Genomic DNA, 24,823 nt, shown 5'->3' with positions numbered 1-24,823 from the left:
GAGGGAAGCATGTGGTGTTGAGACCGTAGAACAAAGACCACAAGGGGAAAGATAAGAGTGGTTTTCCTTTAATGTCAAACTAAGTGCTTGGCCCCTTGGGGTCTTCAGACTTACAGGAATTCCTGTTCACAGCTTATAGAAATACCACAGAAAAAGGCAAAGTATGAGAAGTAAACATTTGTTCACTAAACATCTGCACAGCACAAGTGTTGGGAGTGGTATAGAAGCCCATTTAACTGCTCACAGGGGCCTTTGAGGCTGCTAGGTATGAAGAGTCAGCATATCCTGCTCACGATTACCAGCCACTGGATGACAGTACTTTTCAGCAACCCTGTAATGTTGTTATTATTGCATTTCTTTTCTAAGGAAGGAAACTCATTTCAGAAGATATCCAATTTAATGAGAAAATTTAATTTACTGGGCTATAAGCATGAGATGTTTTTATTTGTCCTGACAAATACCACTCAGATCTTTCATCACTGGATGGTGGGTTCCCCTAACACAATCTGATCCTGGGTTCATAAAGTTAAGACGTTTTTGATTACTGGAAGAGCTGTTGCTTCTTAAGGCTCACTGTTGTTCACTTACTAACTTTAATTTTATTTTCAATTTAAAACTTCCAGATATGACTAACCTTGCAGCTCCTGCAGCCCGGCATGGAGAGGAGCTGGGGTGTGTTTTTCCACATCTTACCTTCTCCTCCTACCACCCCTGTTGTGAGGCAGAGGATTGGAAAGAGGATACAGATCCCTCCTTCATGGACTGTAGCAATAATTAACTACTTTTCCTTAGTTCAATGACAGTGACTGCCTCTTGGGTATACGCATTTGTATTTATCATCCTCTCTGTGCACAGCCATTAGCAAGAAAGATCCAGTTTGGGCTCAACCATTCCCTGTCCACACCTCAGCTTCTTGCAAGTTTCATGCAGTAAATGATGCCGAGGACACCAGCAAAACAGCTCATGCCTCAAGCCCCACTCTTTTCACAACAAGCCAGGACCACATCAAATGAAGACGACACAGGCTGCTACCTCACCCCCACTCCCTGCCTCCCAGTCCCATCTTTCCTCCAAACTCCAGGATCAGCTGCTCCAATGGTCTAGGGATTCAGAATATTCCAGGGAGAGCCTAACGAAGTTGCACCAGATTCTAAAACCTTTCATGTTTCCACTCTTGAGTACTCCTGCCAAGCAACAGAAAGAAGTGATACAAACAGAGAAATGAAAAGCAAAAATGTAATACTTCTTTTCTTGAATTGTTGCTTACCAAAGGTTTTTTTTCCAAATCATTTTGCAGTCTTATGTGAAAAGCAATGACTTCCATACAAAATATCACATTGACGTATATGAGAACAGTGTGAGCTGGAGACAGGGTCATTGAATGTAGGAAATGTAATTTATACGGATGCTTGAAGGATAGAGTCGTATACGGATGTAGAGAGAAAGGGGAAAGGAGTTGGTGAATAAAGTTTGGATATTGTGGGAAAGATACCAGAAGAGTCAATGCCTCTTGTGAATTTATTAAAGAAAAAACAGACTTTAGCCAGAGAATGTTTTGGAGGTTATTTTTAAGTCCTGGTACTTATTAAAAACTGCCTAGAAAGATAAATGTAATTAGTACATTTCAGGAAGTTGGTCCATTGATTTCCATTAAAGACTTAAAAACTGTCAGGCATTTAAGTACAGCATTTGACCTGATCAAGGACAATTGTCAGCTATTACTTCTGAAGAGTTAATTAAAAAATAAAATTAAACTATTTTCACATTGGTATTTTAATGACATGCTATTGGTTAGAATTAACTTAATAATGTAGCTGCCATGAATTATTTATTTCTAGGGTCCTTTCGCCATGACTTTTAAAATCAAAGTACAACAAAAGTTAATGTGGACATAATTCTAGCTGATATAATACAGTGGTTTGGTTTAAGTAGAACATATAAAAACCTAAACAGTATTTTATTCTGGCAATTGCGTTGTTTTCATAAAGACTTCTCAGCATTGCAGAGTGGGGTAAGAAAGATTCCTATCCCCAGCAATGAGAATCAGATTTTCTAAATATCATGGCTGATAATATTCCTGACCATATATTTTGGCAATGTACCTTTCCAGCCTCAAACCAAATCTTTGAGAATCACCTTTGACTTCTTTCTGTCTCTCATACCCTACATCTGATACACCTTGAAGTCTTATCATCTCCACCTTTGAAATGCATCCAGAGCATCATCATTTCTCCCCACTGTAGACCAAGCTATCATCCGTCCATGTAGGGACTGATCCGATAACCTTGTAACTGGACTGCTCCCTTCCACCTTGGTCTCTCTGATGTACTCTCAATCCAGCCTTGTTACATTGTTACCATCTAAATCAATTCACATCTTTCTTCTGCTCAAAGTCCCCAGTATCTTCCCACCTTACTCTGAGTAAAGACTGAATCCTTTACAAGGCCTTATATTATCTGCTCCAGCCGCCACCACACCACTCCTCCCCTAATATACCTTGGACTTTACCTCCTCCATCTCTCCAGCTCAGACACTGCTTCAGCCCCATTGGCCTTTCAAGCAAACCCCTGCATTAGCGCTTTTCTCTGTCTGTGATACTCTCCTTCCAAATATTTACCCGGCTCACCTCCTCGAGGTCTCTGCTCATATGCCATCTATGGAGAAGGCTTTCTCTGACCACTTATACAAAATGCCACCCCCTTACCCTGACACTCCTCATCATCCTTTCCCTGTGTGGTAGATTGCCCTGCTGTCTTCAGTTCTTTATTCCTTCCCTTAACAGCATAATGCATCTATGCCTTTGCCATATGACATTGCAGCGCCACCCTCTGTGGGCTGAGTATACCCCTCCCAACCCAACTGATCTTGGGCTTATCCATGTGGGTTGATTTGGCTAAGACTGTGGGCCCCAGATAGAATTTTGCACTTTCTTGTTGAAGCCTAAGAAGCTATATGAGTTTCGATCACCCCCTTGTGTTCCTATCATTCTACATGAGGAGAACATATACTGGCAGCTCTGGTGGCTGCTAGTATAAGAATAAGCACAGTTGAGCAGAGCTCAGTCTGAAAGCAGCCTGAGGCCACTCCCTCCAGCCAACCACAAGCCAGTGTGCAAGAGAAAACAATGTTTGTTGCTATGAGAAGCTGAAATTTGGAGATATGCAGCCTTACCACAGTATCAATAACTATCTGTCCTGGTATTTTAATTGTTTTTGGAATACCTATGAGATGCTATAAGTAGTTCCCTGTTTTTTGTTTATTGTTGTATCCACTGTTGATTTCTTGCTTTATCCTCAACACCTAAAACAGCACCAAGGGCATAATAGAAACTAAATAAATATTTTTTAAATATATGAATGATTAAATGGACAGATGGAAAATAAACTGCCTTTTTAAAGAAAGCCAAGGAAATAAAAACTCTACCATTTTGAGACTCTACAAACGATTATCTTAGGTGTGAATTTTTTTTTGTTATGAAATAATGTTTTGCAGTTAGCATCCTAACCATGTCCCAGAGCTTTCTTTATCCCCGATGGCTGCCCACCCAGATTCCTCTGGGTCCAGTTCCCCCACCTCAAGAACACAACCACCTACGGAATGAAACTTCAGCACACTTTCTTTCCCCTTCTACTAAATCCTGGGCCTGAAACACAGTTCGATGGGATCTTTGCACCTTGCCTGGGTGGAGAGGTAAACATGCAACCAGGCTCTGGGGCACAGTGGAAATGAGGACAGTGTGAGGTCAGCTGTGGTAAGGATTGGGCATGGAGGTAGGCAGACAGACAAAAAAGAGGTAGTATGTTTTTAACATCATAGCTTAAATGTGGGGACAATTATCACTTACATTATCTGGACCAAAATATTCCTGTCTAGTTCAAAACGACCCGGTAACAGTCACCACGCTATAGAAGAAATTAAAGAAGTCCCAGAAAAGACAAATGGCAAATCAGCTACCACACAGACAGCCAGTGGAAAGGACAGAGTTAAAATCTATTCTCCTGACTTTGGTCCTAGGCTTTCAACAAGAATAGTCATTCAGGGGCCTCTCTGGATTGGCTTCCAGCTTCTCCCAAGTCTGCTGTGGTAGCCCTGGGCTCCTCCTGTGGGTCTGACTGTGGCTTTGCATGTTTATTTGTATTGCTGCCATGGCTAGATAGGGAACATTTTCTAGATACCTTCAACATGGCAGGAGGTTTGCATATATTATTCTTTTATATTTGCGGCAATCCCAGTAACACTAGATGTCATTACTCCAGTTTGCAAATGAAGATGTTAATGGTGAGAGAGGTTAAGTAAACTGGCCAAAAGGATACAGCTAATAAATGACAGAGCTTGAATTCAAGCTCTGCTTAAGACTTTATCTTATGATCACTTTACTAATCCACGTCTTTCTGCTGGCATCCCTCTGAATGCACTGACTTCAGTATCTACCTGGCTTTCCCCCACTGAATGTGCTGGTGGCGTTCATGCCGGTGCTTTCTTACACAGGACTCTCCAAATCTCAGCCTTGATGACACAATACTCAGCTGGCTTAGCCCCGGAGCCTCTGTGGAGAGGAAGGATTTTCAGTTATTCCCCCTGTCTCTGCATCATATGTAAGTAGACTTTTCACTTAACTCTTTCATTTCAGAATGATCACCTCCCCTTCTTTTGCAACACAGGGCCCCACCAGACTCCTCTAGCTCTATATCCATTCACAGATACTTTGGTCAACACACTGTATCCTCTTGATTTTCCAGGGAAGCCTGGATCCACTTGTGCTCACCACTGTCATGTGCCAAACACTTAGCATCTTTGCTTAGTTTCTTTGCAGGTGTTTTATGTAAGAAAACAGTTTTCCTTTAAGGTCTCTTAGACCAGTAATAAACAGTTATAGAAAAAGTGCTGTTAGCCCAGGTAGGCTGCAGGGAGAAGTGACCCTCCCCACCTTCAGGCAGTAAGGACACATGTTATCTATCGATAATTAAAAAAGAAAACACTGACATAAAATTCACCTACTTGTTATTGCTGTGCTTCACCAATTATAAACAATGTCAAAGAAAAATATTTCTCCTCAGAAAAATCTTTTTTTTGGTCTAACTTCCAGGGAGTGTTGAAACTGCTGTTGAGTTTTGATATTACATTTCTCTGCGTCAAATAGCACCTTTTTTATTACCTACCATCTAATAAACGTTGTGTTATACATGCAAATTAATTTAAGAACTTCCAACCATACTGTTGGCCCCTGACAAACAGTCTCAGCTACAGGTCTTTGTTTTGAGGGTCAGTTGGTAAGGACTTAGAATAATTTGAGCTCACTTGGGGACAATGTATTAGAGTGAAGTTCATGTCTCTAGAACTTGTAGGACTGCATAATTCTCAAGTTTAAACAGCAGTCAAAATAAACCAGATAATGTATTAACTGTAAAGAGGAATAAACAGAATATGAGTGACTTTCATTCTATCACTCTTTGTGACCATTTCAAATGTTAAGTTCTGTCTAAAATGTAAAACAGTAAAGCAGAATGCAGACTTCAAGGTGTAGTATTTTATTAGGGTAAGTGAAAACCTTTACATACAAATATTTTACTTGAATATTATCTTTAAATGTATGATTTTTTAGTTGTTAATTTTATTCAAATTAAACAATGAATCAGAAAAAAATTGGCATTCCTGGTAACTAAATGATTATTACTGAAAATAATGTTTCAGCATCTCTTCCTCTGTACCACCAGTGCTGACTTTATTCACAACCCTCCTACCGCAAAGAGCCAAACTTTGTTCAGTGTGGAGGCAATTTCATATCTTAGCGCTCCAAACAGGCAGTCCTGGTGTTCATAAATCCAGCGAGCACCATTGCTGCAGCAGGCTGGAAGATAAAAGGCAAGAAGCCCAAAGAGATTGTGGGACATAAATGCCTGTTAGCAATTGCAGTGATTTTATCCATAATGTCTTACAAATGTTAATTAAGCCATAACATGCCAGCGAAAGGAGTCGAAATAATTATTATCTGTTTCAAGCAGCAGTAAACTGGTTCTCTGAGGTCATGGATTCATGGCCGTCTCTTACGCCTTCAACATCAAGGTCCCTTTGTCTGTGTGGGTGGTGGAAAGAATGTGACGTGTGGCCACACACAAAAGTCAAAACCAAGATTCGAATCCAGACTCTTCTCCTATTCATTCACTGAATATAAGTTTTTATTTATTTAAGTTTTCTGATTTTAATATCTTCATTTTTCAATAGAAATAGCTGCCTAATTCATAAGCCACTTAAAGGGATTGAATTGTAAAAGGTGGCATGCCTGTTATGTGATACATGAACCCAGGAAATATTACTTTATGTAGAAAGTGCCTTAAAGACTTCCTCTTTGAATTGTTTTTTCCTCATATCGATATGTCTGAAGATAAGATGGAAGAAAACAGGTTTTTAATCTATATTTGAAAATTTATGGGGTTACCAAATATATCATTTTTTTCACTTCATTAATTTCTTCTGGCATATTTCTTCTGTGTTTGTTCAGTGAGAACAGAAATATAACCATGAAATTGTTCACCAAGTACCAGATTTATTTCTGAGGACCCTATTCATGTACAAAAAAGTAAGAAAAGACAAGTCCCAACTGCCATGTTCAAATCAATCCATCTCCATAGGGTGGCAGAATTTTATAATGGTACACAAAGATTTAGGCATATATGCTCATAATTCACTTATTTGGAAATTAAGTAACTTTGAATCCAAACCACAAGTCTTAGTGTATCATTCAAGGCTAGAGAGGATGCTGCTATCAGCATTTAAAGAGGCCCTGCTCTCTATACCACATCCTAACTCAGCAATGCTCAGCCTAGACTTATATATTAGGAACACCTGCTAAGATTTTTAAAATATTGATAACTCAGTCAAATCTCCATGCTTTGGATCTAAAAATTACATCTGTATTTTTAAAGCAATACAGATTTTAACACTATAGTCCTAATCAGATAGACATTGGTGGTACTGAGTTACACCACACCCTCCTGCTGCTGCTCCAACTGTAAACTGTTTATATACCTTGCTTCCCTCCAAACATGATTTCAAGCAATTCTAAAGAAACACGAAAAGGTGGAATAAAAGGTCAAGGACAGAGAAAGTTCAAACAAATATGCAAATTAATGTAAAATCAAAAACTTTTTCAGAGTTTCCGAGAAGCTACAGCAAAAATATTTTTTGAAAACTTTCAAACTGATCTATAAAGATAATCCACATTAAAATCATAACAGGCTGTGTGTGTGTATGTGTGTAAACTGAAAAGCTGATTATAAAATTAATATGGAAAGATAAAGGTTCAAGAACATCCAAGATACTCTTGAAGAACAAGTTAGGAGGACTTGCTTCTCTGGGTATCAAGACTTAAAACAGCATAGTATTGAGACAAACTACAGAGCCCTAGAAATGGGCCCATTAACTTGTATTTGTTGGTTTACAAATGTGACATTACACAGCAGTAGGGGAAAATCTGACACACTACCAAATAATTTGTACTTCCAAAATGTAGAAATAAAAGGAAAACCTAGATGAAAAGTGAACACACAATTTGAATATAGACTTACAAAAGAGAATGTACCAATGGCCAATAAACATCTAAAAAGACAACCAATCTCATTAGCCATCAGGAAATAAAATTAAAACTACACACTCATCAAAATAGCTAAACTCAAAAGGTTCAATAATATCAAGTGTTACCAAGGGTGTAGAATAAAGGTCACTCCAACACACTCAGAATGGAAGTGCAAAATATTATAATCACTTTGGAAAACTGTTTGCATTGTCTGATAACACTGACGGTAAGTGTACCAAAAACCCAATCATTTCTTTCCTAAATATACCCCTACAGAGACACAGTTATGTGATCCAAGAGAAGGGAAAATGAATGCTTTTAGTAGCATTTCCTGAAGTACCAGAAGTTCATAATAATCTGCATATTTAACAACATTAGAATGGATAAAATAATTACAGTATAATCATATAAGGAAGAAATTGACAATTTTTTTTTCTGAAAGGACTAGATAATAAATACTCTTGGCTATCTGAGCCATACGTTCTCTGTCTCAAGTACTCAACTCTGTCATTTAAGCAAAAAAAAAAAAAAAAAGGCAGCTATTAACAATTTTTAAATAAAAAATTATGTCTCTGTCCTAACAAGACTATTTACAAAAACATGTGGTGAGCTAAACTTGACTCTGAGGCCATCGTTCGCTCATCTCTGGTAGAATGGACTGTTTCACAGCAATAAAAGCAAACTGTAGTTACAAAAACAAAAGGAGCATGAGAGGAACTTTGGGTACTGGCAAATCTCTTGATTCGGATTATCTTTAATGTGGTGTTTATATTATAACAACTCGATAATTTGTGTACTTATTTTATGCACACTTCTATATTTGTATTATACTTAACGTTTAAAAAATTTACTCAAGTTCTTGTGTTAAATTTCTCCCACCTCTTCTGTCCTAAACACAACTTTGATAAACTTTTTTTTAAATTGTAAGACTTAGCTACTTTTAAAATGTGTATCGGTTGAACTAATTTACACTCCCACCAACAGTGTAAAAGTGTTTCTGTTTCTCCACATCGTCTCCAGCATCTGTTTTCTCCAGATTTTTTGATGATCACCATTCTAACTGGCGTGAGATGGTATCTCAATGTGGTTTTGATTTGCATTTCTCTAATGACCAGTGATGATGAGCAGTTTTTCGTATGTTTGTTGGCCTCATATACGTCTTCTTTTGAAAAGCGTGTGTTCATATCTGTTGCCCACTTTTGAATGGGGTTGTTTGTTTTTTTCTTGTGGAAGACAGTATAGCAATTCCTCAAGGACCTAGAAACAGAAATTCCATTTGATCCAGCAATCCCATCACTGGGTATATACCCAAAGGATTATAAATCATTCTGTTATAAAGACACATGCACATATATGTTCATTGCGCCATTGTTTACAGTAGCAAAGACCTGGAACCAACCCAAATGCCCATCGATGATAGACTGGACAAGGAAAATGTGACACAGAAACACCATGGAATACTACGCAGCCATAAAAAATGATGAGTTCATGTCCTTTATAGGGACATAGATGAATCTGGAAACCATCATTCTCAGCAAACTAACACAAGAACAGAAAATCAAACACTGCATGTTCTCACTTTTCGGTGGGTGTTGAACAATGAGAGCACATGGACACAGGGAGGGGAGCATCACACACTGGGGTCTGTTGGTGGGGACTAGGTCAGGGACAGCGTGGGGTAGGGAAGTTGGGGAGGGATTGCATGGGGAGAAATGCCAGATATAGCTGACAGGCAGATGGAGACAGCAAACCACGTTGCCATGTATGTACCTATGCAACAATCCTGCATGATCTGCACGTGTACCCCAGAACCTAAAGTGCAACATATATATGTGTGTATATATATATTAAAAATTAAGAAAAGTAAAATCAAATGCATATCGGTAAGTGTGCTGAAGATACAAACTGACAATTCTGAGTTTCTGATCCCAAAATAGGTAGAGGTGACTGAGAGTTTATCTCCTTAGCACAATAGAGGGGGGAAAAAAGTCTTTCCATGAATATAGGAGAATACAACTAAGCCTAAAGAGAGATTAGAATAGACTTCTCACCTATGTAAAAGTGGTCAAGAAAATAGTGACCACTGTCAGAGTTTTGCTTTATGTCAACCTAAACAACTAGGATGGTTGCAGAGGAAGTAACCAGAGACAGGCTGGTATTCGGGACCTTGCCAAAGCACCCCCAAGATCAGTGAGTAAGCTCTGATAGCACTGAGGACAAAGGCCTACTCTGTCCACTCTGTGCCACGTGGAAACCTGATTTTGGAACGTGTCTGGGTAAATGTAATCATTAAAGCAATACACATGAGGAGAGCAGACCACAAAGAGAAAACGGGAGAAAACAATGACTGTCCTCAAAGGGAACGTGAAGACTGAAATCCCAAATCCCCTAGATTAAGTTAGGCGAAGTAAAAGAGCAAACCAATGCAAACACTCAGGAAATTAGTTTAGCTACCAAAAGAATCAGAAAGGAATAATTGCACATTTAAAAACTCTCAAAAGTTAAAGAAATTAACAATATTTTACCAAACAAATTTATAAACAAAAACAGATTTGCATCAAGAGAAGGAAAATTAAAGAGAATCATTTATTTATCAAGTATTTATTGAACATGACTATGTACCAGGCCCTATTATAGGTGCTAGAAAGAAACATGAACAAAACACAGAAGTCACTACTGACTTGTAGTGAGGGAGAAAATCAAGAGTGAAGGGAAGTAAAAGAAAGAGAGAGGGAGAGGTGCAGGGAAAGAAAGACATTAAGAACAAACATTTCATGTAGTAATATGTGCTAGAAAAAGAAATGAGGCAAAAAATAAAAAAGAAATGAGAGATGGGTAAAACATATTTATCAGAAAAGGTAGTGAGAAAATATCCTTTTTTGCTGAATGGAAAGTAACCAGAATAAAGAAAAAAAACATTCAAATAAAAATCTGAAGTAGGAAAACATAAACATTGAAACTGAACTTTTCAAAAGCATAAAATCTACAGTATATGAATACTGTTTTAAAATATACTGCAGACCACTATACAGAAAGCTAAAAGGATGAGAAAAATGTAAGAGAAATTTTAAAACTTGAAAGATAGATAAAGAGGTTTTGGTATTTGCTTCATAAGAATTCCCAAAGTAGATAATGAGGAAATGAAAGAAACAACATTCCAAAAAGTTTTCTAATGAGGATTCTCTATAATTTATAAGAATCATGGTTTTCAGATTCAAAAGACATTAAATATTAAAAAAGGATAAATTCAAATAAATCTACAGTAAATATATAGTAATAAAAATGAAGAACATAAAAATTTAAGGTTCTAAAGCAAAAAAAAAAATTTACTAGCAAATGGGAATTAGAGTGTCTTATTATGAAGACAAGCAGATGTTGTATCACCAATAATGAACACCAGATGAAAACGGAATAATAGAATGAATGTGCTTAGGGAAGATAACTGTCAATCTAGAATTATACATCAAGGCAAACAATCATTTAATTGTGAGGCCAAAATAAAAACTTTAGAAGCAAAGCAGTAAGTTGAACTTATAGACTTTTTAACTAAAAGAATGAGTATGAAAAAAAAATAGTAAGAAACAAATTTAACCCAGAGAACAGGCTGGTAAGAATGGTAGAGACAATCTCTTTAAAAATAATTTTTCTAACCTAATAAAGTTTACACATAAATACTATGCATAATGGTGATATGGCAAACTTTCAATGAGAGTTGATACATGCTAAGGTAGAGAAGGGTACTTACTATACAGTTTTAGACATTGTAAAACATAGGGTCAATACTCATGTCTTATAAAAAGAATGAAGGTGAATTTGAAAAATATGTAATCCATTTTTGAAACATCGTTTAATAGATTACTTTAAACCTTCTGAATTAGAGTACTGATATAGTAGGTTTGATGAAAAAATACCATTTGCTTTTTCCTATTTGCCAGGAGTTTCTTTTTATTTCTTTTCTGTTATCTGTTAGATTGAAAAAAATTAAAATTTTCTCCTATATATTTTCCCCTCTATTGGTTTCAAAACTTTCTCTGGATTCACTTGGTTTAGTGTCTCTTATATTTTCCCACACACTTACATACTCACATAAGGAGGCTAAAAATTTAGTGATTGTTTACCATTTCCTTTCTCTTAACGAAACAGGTAGCTTGAAAAAAGAAAAAAAAAAGTAGCTAAAAATGCAAAATACAAGATAAAATTTGATTTTTTAAATAAAGAATTCAGTTCAGTGGAAGTCACAGAAGCCTGGAAGTTGAACAGTACACTCTGGAGCTAGCAGATGCACTGAGAACCAATGATACATGGTGATCCAGAGTCTTGAGATTTATCAGTACAGGAGAGAAGGCATCAGGCAACTCTAAGGTGGTGCGTAAGTGGGAACAGATATGAGATTTGGTTGGGGAAACAAAGTCCAACCATATCAGAGACTAAAAGCATAGGCAACAAAGCTAAAAATAGATAAATTTGATACATCAAAATTTTAAAAATATATATGTGTCAAGGTATACTGTGAGAAGACTGAAAGAGAAGCTCATTGAATGGTAAAACATATTTGTAAATCATATGTTTTATTAGGAATTAATATCCAGAAGGTAAAAATAACTTCTACAACTTAATGACAAAATTCAAACAACCCGACAGAAAAAAATAGGCAATGGATTTAAACAGACATTTCTCCAAAGACAATTTACAAATGTCCAATAAGCATATGAAAAGAAACTCAACAAGAGTAATCACTTGTAAAATACAATAAAAACCACAGTTAAGTTAGCACTGCACATATGAAGATGACTACTACCAACAAAGAGATAGAACAATCATTGGTGAGAATGTAAAGTTGGAATCCTCATACATTGCTGGTGGGAATGTAAAAAGGTACAGCCACTGTGGAAAACACAATTTTTTTCTCAGAATATTAAACATATAATTTCATATAATACAGCAATTTCATCCCTGAATATGCACCCAAAATAGTTGAAAGAAGGGACTTGAACAGACTTGGATTGTTTTGAAAATTTGTACACAAATTTTCATAGCAGTATTATTCGCAATAGCCAAAAAGTGGAAACAATCCAAATGTCCATTGATTGATGACTAGCTAAGCAAAATGTACTATGTATGTGTGTGTGCTTTTGTGTATGTGTTTATAAACACATTGCATATGTATATATATACAATGTCATATTATTCATCCCTAAATAAAGGACATAAGCTACAACACGGACGAACCTTGCAGAAAATATGCTAAATGAAAGCCAGAAGCAAAGGAAAAAATACTATTTGATTCCACTTATATAAAGTATCTTGTTAAATTCATAGAAACAAAATAGAATGAAGGTTTCTAGGAACTGGAGCGAGTGGAGAGTGACAAGTTATCCATTAAGAGGTACAAAGTTTCAGTTTGGAAACTGGAGTTGGATAATGGAGATGGTTGCATAGCAATGTGGTTTTACTTAATGCCACTCAAATGTACGTTTGAAAATGGTTAAAATAATCACTTTTGTTATGTGTATTTTACCACAATAAAAAGTGACTGTTGGAATATTTTTTAGTGCGTGCATGTTGTTCAAGAAAATGTTAGTTATATGAGAACACATACATGATGAAAGGAAATAATAAAGTCTTATTTACTTTGTGTATAAAGTACAAATCGATTAGATGATTATCAAAATAGGTTTTTTCCCTACTAGACAAACAGCTTCACTTTGTTTCACAGATTACCTGGGAGTTGGGTTAGAACATGATTGAGTTCTGACAAATAGAAAGTGTGGATGTGCCGTGTGGCTACACTCCAACTTTTGCCTATGAGGTCCAAGCAATCACATTCTCCTTCCTCTTACCTAGTTTTGGCTGGATACTCATGCCCAGGATGACCCTGTAAGCCAAATGCTGAAGACATCAGAGTTTCTTCCATCTTGGGCACTTGCAACCATCTGGAAGACAGACCAAGAATTTCCTCAGCCTATGGCTCTAGGAATTAAGTTAGAAAACGAATGTTGAGAGTATGTGGGCTACTTGTAGGGTTAAAAATAGATGACAAAAGGGCAAAAATCAACTAACTAGGAAGCAAAAATGAAAATGAATATAGAAAAAGTAAAAAAGTTAATGCTATAACGGGTTAGAAAAGATTTTTCTAGACCTAAGTGATAGAAGAAAAGACCTTTGGCCTATTAAATTTCAAAGATTCAGCCCTACAGAAAAGATCTGATTATGGGTATGTCTTCTTCTTCCAAATTTGATGAACTAAAGGTAGTTGACATTAAATTGAAAGGCAAGTAAGTAAATGTATAAATTACAATTTTGTCTAAAAAATATTTTGATGTGGTTACCGAAACATGGAAGCAACTAGATTAGACACCTAGTAAGGTTTTGTTTCTTATTTTCATCCAAGTTTTAGTTTTTGGCTTTTGAAGTAACAATGTCTACATTTTATTGTTTATTTGAATAAATCAGTAAATTTGTCAAAAATGCAGTTTCTTTGCCCTAATTACAGGAATTTTGATTCACTAAGCCTGAAATGTATCTCAAGATTCTACTTTGTTTTGGTATTTTCACATTTGAAATAGGCATGTATTAAATGTCCTGTTATCTTCGGTCACTTTGGTTGAGGTTATCTTTGATCACTTGGATTAAAATTGGGTCTGCCAGATTACTGTATACGTACTGTTTCCTCTTTGAAATTAATAAGTATATTGTGGAAAGATGATTTAACTGTATAAACATCCTGCTTCTCATAAATTATTTATCTACTAGTTTAATAGCCATTGGTAATTCTTGCCTTAAATAGTTATTACTATGGAGATTTACAAATAGCGATTTTCTAATTCCATTACTACTTCTACATTTATTAGTTTGCATTATACTCTAAGAGAGAACCATTTGCTTTTTTTGTTAGTGTATGTATTTATTTATATCAATACAAACTTATGTACTCTTATTTGATTCTAAGATTTATAATCCATTTACAACATTACTTATTTTAATGATTGAAATGGATCAGATATGACCACTAAGAATCCCAAATGACTCTCGTGTTCTTTTCTACAAGGCCTATTATCAAATTAGTGTAATCCTACTTTCTGTCACAAGATGTTTGAGGCTCATCCTGTACTTTGCTTGCTTAATTTTTGTAATCACCAGGGTCCCAAGGGTTTGGAACTGTGAAAATCCATGTGATGACTGAGGATCAGCTATAAGGAGACATAAAGGATAATCCGGAAATTGCTGGGCACAAGATGATGGGCTCTATGTCAGGAAAAGAAGAAACTGGTCCAGTTTCAAGCCATTTGTGAAAAAAAAAACCATGGTTCTTTGAAACAAAGAACGGCATTTAGAAACCAGTATCTGATATTTAGGTGTGCTCATTGTTACTGGAATAACATTGCTTCTGAAAAATGTATTGAGGGCATCTGTTAATGCAGTCTTGAGTTTTGGCCAAATTTATAAATTAAAAAAGAAAAAATGTGTTCCCATTCCATTTTCTAGTTGTGAGAGTAAGCATTCTGTTATATGTTTATGAGAAATCATTTTTACTTTTTTGAATTGTAATCATTTGCCCATTTTTATTTTTATTTTGTAATTTTAACTTTTATTTTAGATTCAGGTGTACATACATAGGTGTGTCACACAGTGTATTGAATTACACTGAAGTTTGGGGTACATATATGATCCCATCACCCAGGTAGTGAGCGTAGTACTCAATAGATAGTTTTTTAGCCCCTACCCCATCTTTTTTCCTCCCCTTTCTAGTATTCTCTATGGTCTATTATTGCCATCTTTATGTCCATGTAAACCCAATGAAGGAGTTCAATCAGGCTAGTGGGAGAAATTTTAGTTATAGAGAATATGCACAAACACTTTTGGAAATCCTGAGGATTTTTATTATACTACTTGGCTGAAGGCAGCCTTGTCTTAGTTAAATAAATTAGAGTAGAAACTAAGGAATGTAGGGAGTTTATCTAACTAACTTGTTTACTCATATGGTCTCAAGTCTAACCTTTGTTCTACTGCAGGTGCTTAACTGCCTCCTACTTGGGGGTTGGCAGAAGTTTATTACTCATAAATGGTATTTGCTTTAGACCTCGAAACCTGGCCTTTAATCTTTATCCTCTAGTGGTGTTAACTCAAAGCTTTTGTCATTTAATGTGTGCTAAATAAAGGCTGGGAAGGCCAGGGAGTCAGGGCCAGCTGCTGTTAACTCCTTTGGGTGGGTAGCCTGGACACCACAGTCCACTCTTCCATTGATTCTGTGTTTGAGTGAATTTATTCATCTGTCATTGAGTCAGGGTCTGTAGGACAGATCCCCACAGGTGGGGACCCCAGTGTGACTCCAATGTGAAGGGAGCATGACAGAACCCCAAAAACAAAGGACCCCAGAATCAAGTCAGTAAAACAGTGAGTCAGTAAGTCATTGGTACCTGCTTGGAATTACCAAGTTTGGGGGGCAATTGTTCAGCCTGAGGTTTCTTCATGGGACAACAGTTATCAGCTCAACAGAAACAGTATATAAAAATATTGAAACAGCTGCTTAAGGCTAGTGGAGCCTCAATTTTACAGGCTCAATTAAAAAATTTAACGCAAATTGTAGCTTCATATAATTCATGGTTCCCAGAAGGCACACTAGACATAGGACTCTGGGAACAAGTGGGATGAACCCTCAAGCAAAAACCCATGCACAAGGGCAATGGTTCCCAGCATCATCTTTAACACTATGGACTTCGTAAGGATGGATTTAGTCCCATTATACACAGAAGAGCCTAGAAAGGGGAAAGAGGAGGAAACATCACCTGCCTTATTGCCTCCTTTTCCTTCAGTCCTGCTATCACTGGGCCAAAATAACAAAGAGGAAACAGAGGTTTTGCCTGAACCCCCTCCTCCAATAAGTAGGAAAAAAAAAGACAAGAAGCATACACCAGCTATGGGACCTTATCTTAAGCAAGTAGCAGTAGAAGGGGATCTCTTAGCCTGTCCAGTAGTGCAAGCCCAACAGGCAGTCAGGTACATAAAAAGATAAAGAAAAACATTAGAGCCTGAAGCCACATGGCCAAATGATCGGTGGGTGGAAGGAAAAGCTTGGCAGCAAGAAAGCTTGCAAACCCAGAGCCAGCAAATGCTTCTGGGAACTTGACTTGCACAGTAGTGAAGGCAACAGGGAGCCGGGCCCAGAGTGCTGGAGCTAGCCTGCTAGGGAGGGGCAAAAGGTCTGTGTGGGAAGGTCCGCCCAGCCAGCAGCAGCTGCCTGGTGGCAGGGCATGGGGGCGGTGGGGGGAGAAGAGTGGCAGAAGCAAAAAGCAGCTGATATTTTGGAACCCACCCAGCTGCTCTCTGGCTCTGCAAGTGACCCATGGCAAAATTTCATATGTTCCTTGTATAGAAGCAACATATCAGATTATAGTTCTCTGCTAAGATTTAAATAAAATATAAGAATTTGTAAGATCTTTTCTGATAGTGGCCTCTGTTGGTATTTCAACCCTACCCCTGATATAGCACTCTCAAAATCCTACTAAAGTAAAACAGTAACCTCTGAAGGGAGAGAAATTACAAGGGGCTTACGAATTAAAGAGTAATTAAAGGCTGGGCATGTCAAATTATCTAATAGCTCTTGGAATTCAGCAATTTTTATCATTCCCAAAAAGTCTAGGAAATGGAGACTTTTGCGTGACTTATGTGCTATTAATGCTAAATTGCAACCTATGGTATCTCTGCAACTGGGGCTTCCTCCCTCTACTGTGGGACTTCTCAAGATTGGCCTATCATCATTATTGACTTAAAAGATTGTTTTTATACTATTACAGTTCTGCTAAGAACCAGTGGAAAATTTGTGTTTACATTACCAGCTATTAATAATGAAGGACCAGCTTGTCGATTTCATTATAAAGTGCTGCCTCAAGGAATGCTGAACAGTCCTACTATGTGTCAGTATTGTGTAGATCAGGCTTTACTCCCCAGTAGACAATAATTTCCCAATCACAAGATTATTGATTTTATGGATGATATTTTACTGGCAGCCCCAGCAGAGCCAGTACTTTAAAAATCTGTATAAATCTGTCATAAAGAATACACAGTAAGAGGTTTACTCATAGCATCTGAAAAAGTACAAATGAACTCTCCTGGATATGTCTTGGGTATATATTTACAATATACTTAGAAAACAAAAAAGGGAGAGTGTGAGTAAAGTTCCTGCAATACTATTAGCAAAAGCCATATTTATCCTCAATTTTCTCAATTTAGAGGACAAGTTTTAATCAGCTGCAGAAAAGCACTTTGCTAAAACCTCTCAAGACAGAAACAGAAAGATTGGAGAGAGAAATAGAAGGAAAGAATGAGTAAGAGAGAGACAAGAAGAGACAGAGATCAGGGATAGACACAAGAATTGAGACTAAGGAAAGAGATAGTATAAAAAGAAGAGGGGAGAAGAGGGAGAGAAAGAAAGAGGCAGGAAGGCAAAGAGAGAAGGAGAGGTAAAGAAAAAAGATAAGGAGAAAAAGAAAGTTAAGGCTTGTTGAAGATTGTGAAAGTCATGAAAAATGTTATAGGAAGGAATTTATGCAAGAAATGTTGTATGATCTTGTTTTGAAGGTCTAAGCAAGTTATAAAATGTTAATTATAAAATAAATACTGTGTGTAAACATATGCATAAAGTTAAAGAAGTATCGTTCAATTTCTCTGTAAATTAGGCTTCAAAATAAAGCACCACAGGTTTTTCTTCAAGCACCAACATGCTCTTTAACAAAGTTTATAAAAGGTCTCCTAGCACAGACACCACCTCTAGAACTTCCAGTACACCAGCACCAGCCTGGAGATGATGTCCTCACCAAAGGATGAGAAGAAAAAACTTGAACCAGCCTAGGAAAGATTCTGCAGAATCCACAACCCCAGATAATGCAGCTTCCTTGTACCACATATGCCCTGGACATTACCTGGGTTATGCTAAAATGGACAACTCAGGAGGCTGAATGAATCCTACTTTGGACACAGACACCATTTACTCCAGATAATTTGTTTCTTTCTATGTTTTCTGTTGTACATTGCAATTCCCATTGGGTATTAATCCTTTTTATTCTCTTGCTTTGTCTGCAACCTATACCTACTATTCTCTATTAGGCTCATATCTTAGACCTGCCTTTCTTTCACCCTGTCACCTGGGCAGACACCTCCTTCCCAGCCTATAACATGACTGCTTGGCTAGGAGGGATAGATTTACTCCCAGTGGAGTCCCTCAATAATGGCACACATTGGACTGGATAAAACTATGTATCACTCCACTATCCTCCAACTGTGTGTAAATTATAAAGATTCTAACCCTTACTGTGTGTGTACCTGCCCAGAAACAAGTATGGCTACGTCATGGCAAAGGAAATGCATTAACAGTCTTAGCTGTAGGTAGTCTCAAACCAAGCAATGCAATCAGTGCCACTTTCCCAAACATTCCCTCCTGTGCTAAAGAAGAAAGCTGGGAAAGTAATGGATTCCACTTTAGCTTGAAGGTATGTCATGTGAAACAAGCCTGTAGCCTTCAGTTAGGCAATTATAACACCTTGGACTGGAGCTCCCATGGCTAATTACAGGGCAGCCTGACTAATGATTTCATCCATCATAGCATCAATCACAGTTTCATAGCCACATTTCATTCCCTTACAATTTGGGCCAGTGTGGGGATGGGATATCCCAAACCCCGAGTAAGGTCCATGCCACCCCTAGTCACCTGATGGTGCTTGGGACATCTTAGCATCTTCCTTAACAACTAGAAAGGGACATATCATAATTCCAGTCACAACTATAGTATAACCTTTATTCATAATCACATTGATTAGTGCTGATTTGCACTACCCATCCACATGTTTTCCTTATGGGAACTAACATTTTGACTACACCCCAAAACTTCATGTTTGTGACCTGGGTGCAGGGACAGGCTTGGTTTGCCTCATGTATCACTAATCACAATATATCTAATTTAAATATTACTAGTGTCATGGTATTAAGAAGGCAATCTGAGGCGTTCTCACCAGTCATTTTGACATGCAATTGGCAAGGTTTCTCTGTTCTTGTCACCTGAGAACATGCCCTGTCCCAGGTCAGACACAAAAGATTCATAGTTACACTTATGGCCTATGTCTCAGCCACAATCATCCTGGCAACTGCTACCATTGCTGTGCCATCTATTACTGAGTCAGTATAAACAGCTGCCTTTGTAGATAATCTGGCCAAAAAATATGTGTCTAATGAACTTCTCTTACAGCAAGGTATAGATCAAAAAATTCCTGCATGTCTACAAGCCCTTGAGGCTGCTTTGGAATACGTATGGGAGTGACAAGATGCACTGGGCATTCCAACAGCAGTTAAGCTGTAACTGGGAACATAAACATATCTGTGTAAATTCTCTACCATAGAATCAATCAATACATAGTTGGAATGAGGTGAAACACCTCTGGGGAACCTTTTAAGACAATTTATCAGCAGACACAAAGAAATTTAAAACTAAAATTTTAGAATCCCTTCACACTGTAGATCTACACACCCAACAAACAGCCATATGAAAGGGTGTGCAAGGGTGTGATCATCTCTCCTGGTTAGACCTCTGCCCCTGGGGGTCACTCTTCGACTGGAAAAGAATGTTGCTAATTGTACTTATAATTTTTTAATGTTATTTGTTAATTCTAGGATGCAAAGCCAGAATAAAAGCAATGACCACCTCACCTGACAGACTTGTTGTTGCTACATCTCTTCAGCCATCGGGATCCAATGTTAAAAAAAAAGTGGCGGTTGGGGGACAGATGCAGGGGTTCAATCAGGCTGGTGGGAGAAATTTTAGTTATAGAGAACATACGAAAAATCCTTTGGAAGATCTGAGGGTTTTTATTTTTTATTTTTTATTTTTTTTTATTTTTGAAAGAAAGAAAAAAAATAAAGAAGAGGAGGATAAAGGAAGAGAAAGAGAGAGAGAGAATGGGAGTATTGCTTTCTTGCCCAGGCTAGAATGCAGTTTAGTAATGGGTATTGAAAACCTCTTTTATACCGATAATTATACTTGATGTAAACAGGAAGGAATAAGGGAAGAAAATAACAAACGAACAGCCAACCAATATTTCATCTAAACCTATGAAATGCTATGCAATTACTGAGTAGTGATTTACTTCCAATTATGTAGTCACTTATGGAATAGGTGTGAGGTGGTAATGTATGTTTTATGTATTTGAAGTGGAGAGTTCTATAAATGTTTATTAAGTTTACTTGTTCCAGGTCTGAGTTCAAGTCCTGGATGTCCTTGTTAATTTTCTGTCTCGTTGATCTATAAAATCGTTAGCTCTTCTTGTTACATTGATCCTTTTGCCATTATGTAATGTCCTTCTTTGCCTCTTTTGTTCTTTGTTACTTTAAAGTCTACTTTATCAGAGGTGAGAATTGCATCTCCTGCTTTTTATTTGTTTATTTTTACTCTCTGATTGGTTGATAAATCTTCCTCCTTCTCTTTGTTTTGAGTCTTTGTGTATCGTTGCATGTGAGATGGGTCTGGATGCAGCATACCAATGGGTTTTGGCTTTTTTTCCGATTAGAATATATATAACTTTAATACTAGCATTTGATGCTAGCTGGCTGTTTTGCCCATTAGTTAGTGTAAATTTTTCGTTGTGCTAATGTTCTTTTCTTTTTGATATATTTTTGGAAAGGCTGATATTGGTTGTTCCTTTATATGTATAGTGCTTCTTTCAGAAGCTCTTGTAAAGCAGGCCTGGTGGTGGTGAACTCTCTAAATACTTGTTTGTTCACAAAGGATTTAATTTTTCCTTCGATTATAAAGCTTAGTTTGGCTGGATAGGAAATTCTGGGTTGAAAGTTCTTTTCTTTAAGGATGTTAAATATTGGTCCCCACTCTTTTCTGGCTTGTAGGGTTTCTGCTGAGAGATCTGCTGTAAGTCTGATAGGTTTCCCTTTATGGGTAACCTGACCTTTCTCTCTGGCTGCCCTTAGTATTTTCTCCTTCATTTCAACCCTAATAAATCTGGCAATTATGTGCCTTGGGGTTGGTCTTCTTGAAGAATATCTTTGTGGTGTTCTCTCTATTACCTGGAGTTGAATATTACCCTGCCTTGCCAGGTTGGGAAAGTTTTCCTGAATGATATCCTGAAGAGTATTTTCCAACTTGGATTCTTTCTCTTCATCACATTCAGGTACACCTATCAAACGTAAATTAGGTCTTTTCACATAGTCCCATATTTCCTGAAGACTTTGCTCATTCCTTTTCATCCTTTTTTCTCCAATCTTGTCTTCTCGTTTCATTTCACTGAGCTGGTCCTCGACTTCTGATGTCCTTTCTTCTACTTGATCAGTTCGACTGTTTAAACTTGTGCATGCTTCGCGAAGTTCTCGTGTTGTGTTTTTCAGCTCCATCGATTCACTTATATTCCTCTCTAAATTGTCCATTCTTGTTAACATTTCGTCAAACCTTTTTTCAAGGTTCTTAGTTTCTTTGCATTGGGTTAGAACAAGTTCTTTTAATTCACAGAAGTTTCTTATCACCCACGTTTTGAAGCCTGCTTCTGTTATTGGAACACACTCGTAATCTATTAAGCCTTGTTCTGTTACTGATGAGGAATTGCGATCCCCTGTAGAGGGAGAGGCATTCTGATTTTGAGTATTCTCTGCCTTTTTACGTTGATTTCTTCCCTTCATTATATATTTACCTGTCTGTTGTCTTTGTAATTACCAACTTTCTAACTAGGTCTCTGAGCAGACGTCCAACTTGTTGATTCCCTGTGCTGAAATCTGAGCAGTCCACTGCGCTGGCCAAAATAGCGGTGTTAAGATTGATGATGCTTTTCTGCCTGGGAATCTCCGGACTCTGCACCAAAAACTGGCGCGCTAAGGCACCAGCAAAACCGCCGCGCCAGCCACAAGAGTCACCTTGGCGACACGTGGGACTTCTCTGCTGGGAATCTCCTGGTCCGTGAGCAACAAATATTCGTCTGAAAGTGTGGCGTCCTCTCGTTCTCTGCGCTTTCACTGGGAGCTAGGAGCCCGAGCTGCTAGTGATCAGCCATCTTGGATCTCTCTCTCGGTTTTTATTATATTACTTGGCTGAAGGCAGCCTTGTCCCCTTAGTACTTTTTTTTTTTTTTTTTTGAGACGGAGTTTCGCTCTTGTTACCCAGGCTGGAGTGGAATGGCGCGATCTCGGCTCACCGCAACCTCCGCCTCCTGGGTTCAGGCAATTCTCCTGCCTTAGCCTCCTGAGTAGTTGGGATTACAGGTATGCGCCACTGTGCCCAGTTAATTTTTTGTATTAGTAGAGATGGGGTTTCACCATGTTGACCAGGATGGTCTCGATCTCTTGACCTCGTGATCCACCTGCCTTGGCCTCCCAAAGTGCTGGGATTTCAGGCTTGAGCCACCACACCCGGCCTGTCCCCTTAATTTAAGAAATTAGAGTAGAAACTAAGAAATGTGGGGAGTTTATATAAATAACTTGTTTACTCATATGGTCCTAAGACTAATAACCTTTGTTCTACCACGAGTGTTTAACTGCCTCCTGGGTCAACAGAAGTTTATTACCCACAAATGGTGTTTGCTTTAGACCTCGGAACCCGGCCTTTAATCTTTACCCTCTAGTGGTGTTGACTCAAAGCTTTTGTCATTTTGGTCATTTCGTCATTTTGTTAGAATAATTAATTTTCCTTCAGGTGTATACCCAGTAATGAGATTGCTCAACCAAATAGTAGTTCTGTTTTTAAGTTCTTTGAGAAACCTCCAAATTGCTTTCACAGTGACTGAACTAATTTACACTCTCACCAACATTGTATAAGCATTCCCTTTACTCCACAGCATCTTCAGCATCTGTTATTTTTTGACTTGCTATTAATGGTCATTCTGACAGTTGTTAGATGGTGTATCATTGTGGTTTTGATTTGCATTTCTCTGATGATTTGTGATGTTGAGCATTTTGACCATATTTCAATCAAGTTTTCTTTAAGTCTCTTTTTCTTCTTTAATGCAAACACACATTAATGTCACTCTCACTCAAATGCACATGCACACAGTCATGCATGCACACACACATCTATTTTATGGCCATACTTATCAATCTTTTCACTTACTATTATATTAGTCCATTTTTATACTTCTGATAAAGAATTACCAGAGACTGGGTAATTTATAAAGAAGAAGAGGTTTAATAAACTCACAGTTCCATGTGGCTGAGGAGGCCTCACAATCATGGTGGAAGAGGAAAGGAATGTCTCACATGGTGGCAGGCAAGAGAGAATGAGAACCAAGTGAAAGAGGCTTCCCATTATAAAACCATCAGATACACTGAGACATACTCACTATCACAAGAACAGTATGGGGGAAACTGCCCCCATGATTCAATTATCACCTACCAGGTCCCTTCCACTTCATGTGGAAATTATGGGAGCTACTATTCAAGATGAGATTTGAGTGGGAAGGCAGCCTAACCATATAATTCCAACCCTATTCTCTCCTAAATCTCATGTCTTTGCATTTCAAAAACAATCATGCCTTCCTAACAGTTCCACAAAGACTTAACTCATTTCAGCGTTAACTCAAAAGTCCAAAGTCTCATCCAAGACAAGGCAAGTCCCTTTTGCCTATGAGACTATAAAATCAAAAGCAAGCTAGTTACTTCCTAATTACAATGGGGGTACAGGCATTGGTAAATATACCCATTCCAAGTAGGAAAATCAAAATGACTATAACAAAGGTGTTAAAGTTCTCACGCAAGTCCAAAATCCAGTGAGGTAGTCAAATCTTAAAGCTCCAAAATGATCTCCTTTGACTCTAGGTCTCATATCCAGGTCATGCTGATGTAAGAGGTAGGTCCCCATGGTTTTGGGTGGCTCTGCCCCTGTGGCTTTACAGGGTACAGCCTCCCTCCCAGCTGCTTTCACAGGCTGGTATTGAGTGTCTGCAGCTTTTCCAGGTACACAGTGCAAGCTGTTAGTAGATCTACCACTTTGGTGTCTGGAGGACAGTGACCCTCTTCTCACAGCTCCACTAGGTAGTAACCTCATGAGGACTCTGTGTGGGGCTTTAACCCCACATTTTCCTTACACACTGGCCTAGCAGAGGTTCTCCATGAGGGCCCCAGCCCTAAATAAAACTTCTGCCTGGACACCCAGGTGTTTCCATACATCCTCTAAAACCTAGCTGAAGGTTCCCAGACCTCAATTTTTGACTTGTATACACCTGCAGGTTCAGCACCATTGAAAGCTGCCAAGGCTTTGGGCTTCCACCCTCT

The 24,823-nt window shown here is 37.9% G+C and overlaps 1 protein-coding gene across 3 annotated transcripts in view; it reads left to right on the top strand.

Moving 5' to 3' along the window:
- LOC105728179 (UPF0764 protein C16orf89-like) overlaps nucleotides 1-24,823 on the top strand; it is a 91,297-nt gene that overhangs the window by 48,331 nt on the left and 18,143 nt on the right. Inside the window, exons 4-5 of one of the 3 annotated variants that reach the window (XM_064382219.1) lie at nucleotides 4,489-4,595; nucleotides 13,418-14,047. In XM_064382219.1, the coding sequence (XP_064238289.1) occupies nucleotides 4,489-4,595; nucleotides 13,418-13,446 (136 nt within the window). In that variant the 3' untranslated portion in view covers nucleotides 13,447-14,047. Of the gene's footprint in view, nucleotides 1-4,488; nucleotides 4,725-13,417; nucleotides 14,048-24,823 lie in introns of those variants that run through there. The other 2 variants (XM_064382218.1, XM_064382220.1) reach the window with 2 other exon arrangements.

This window comes from Aotus nancymaae, unplaced genomic scaffold (assembly GCF_030222135.1).
Source record: "Aotus nancymaae isolate 86718 unplaced genomic scaffold, 86718_ANA_hifiasm-v0.15.2.pri h1tg000029l, whole genome shotgun sequence".
In the NCBI taxonomy this organism is placed as follows: Eukaryota; Metazoa; Chordata; class Mammalia; order Primates; family Aotidae; genus Aotus; species Aotus nancymaae.
The sequence above is the reverse complement of the archived record's forward strand: the minus strand, read 5'-3'. Positions and strand labels throughout refer to the sequence as shown.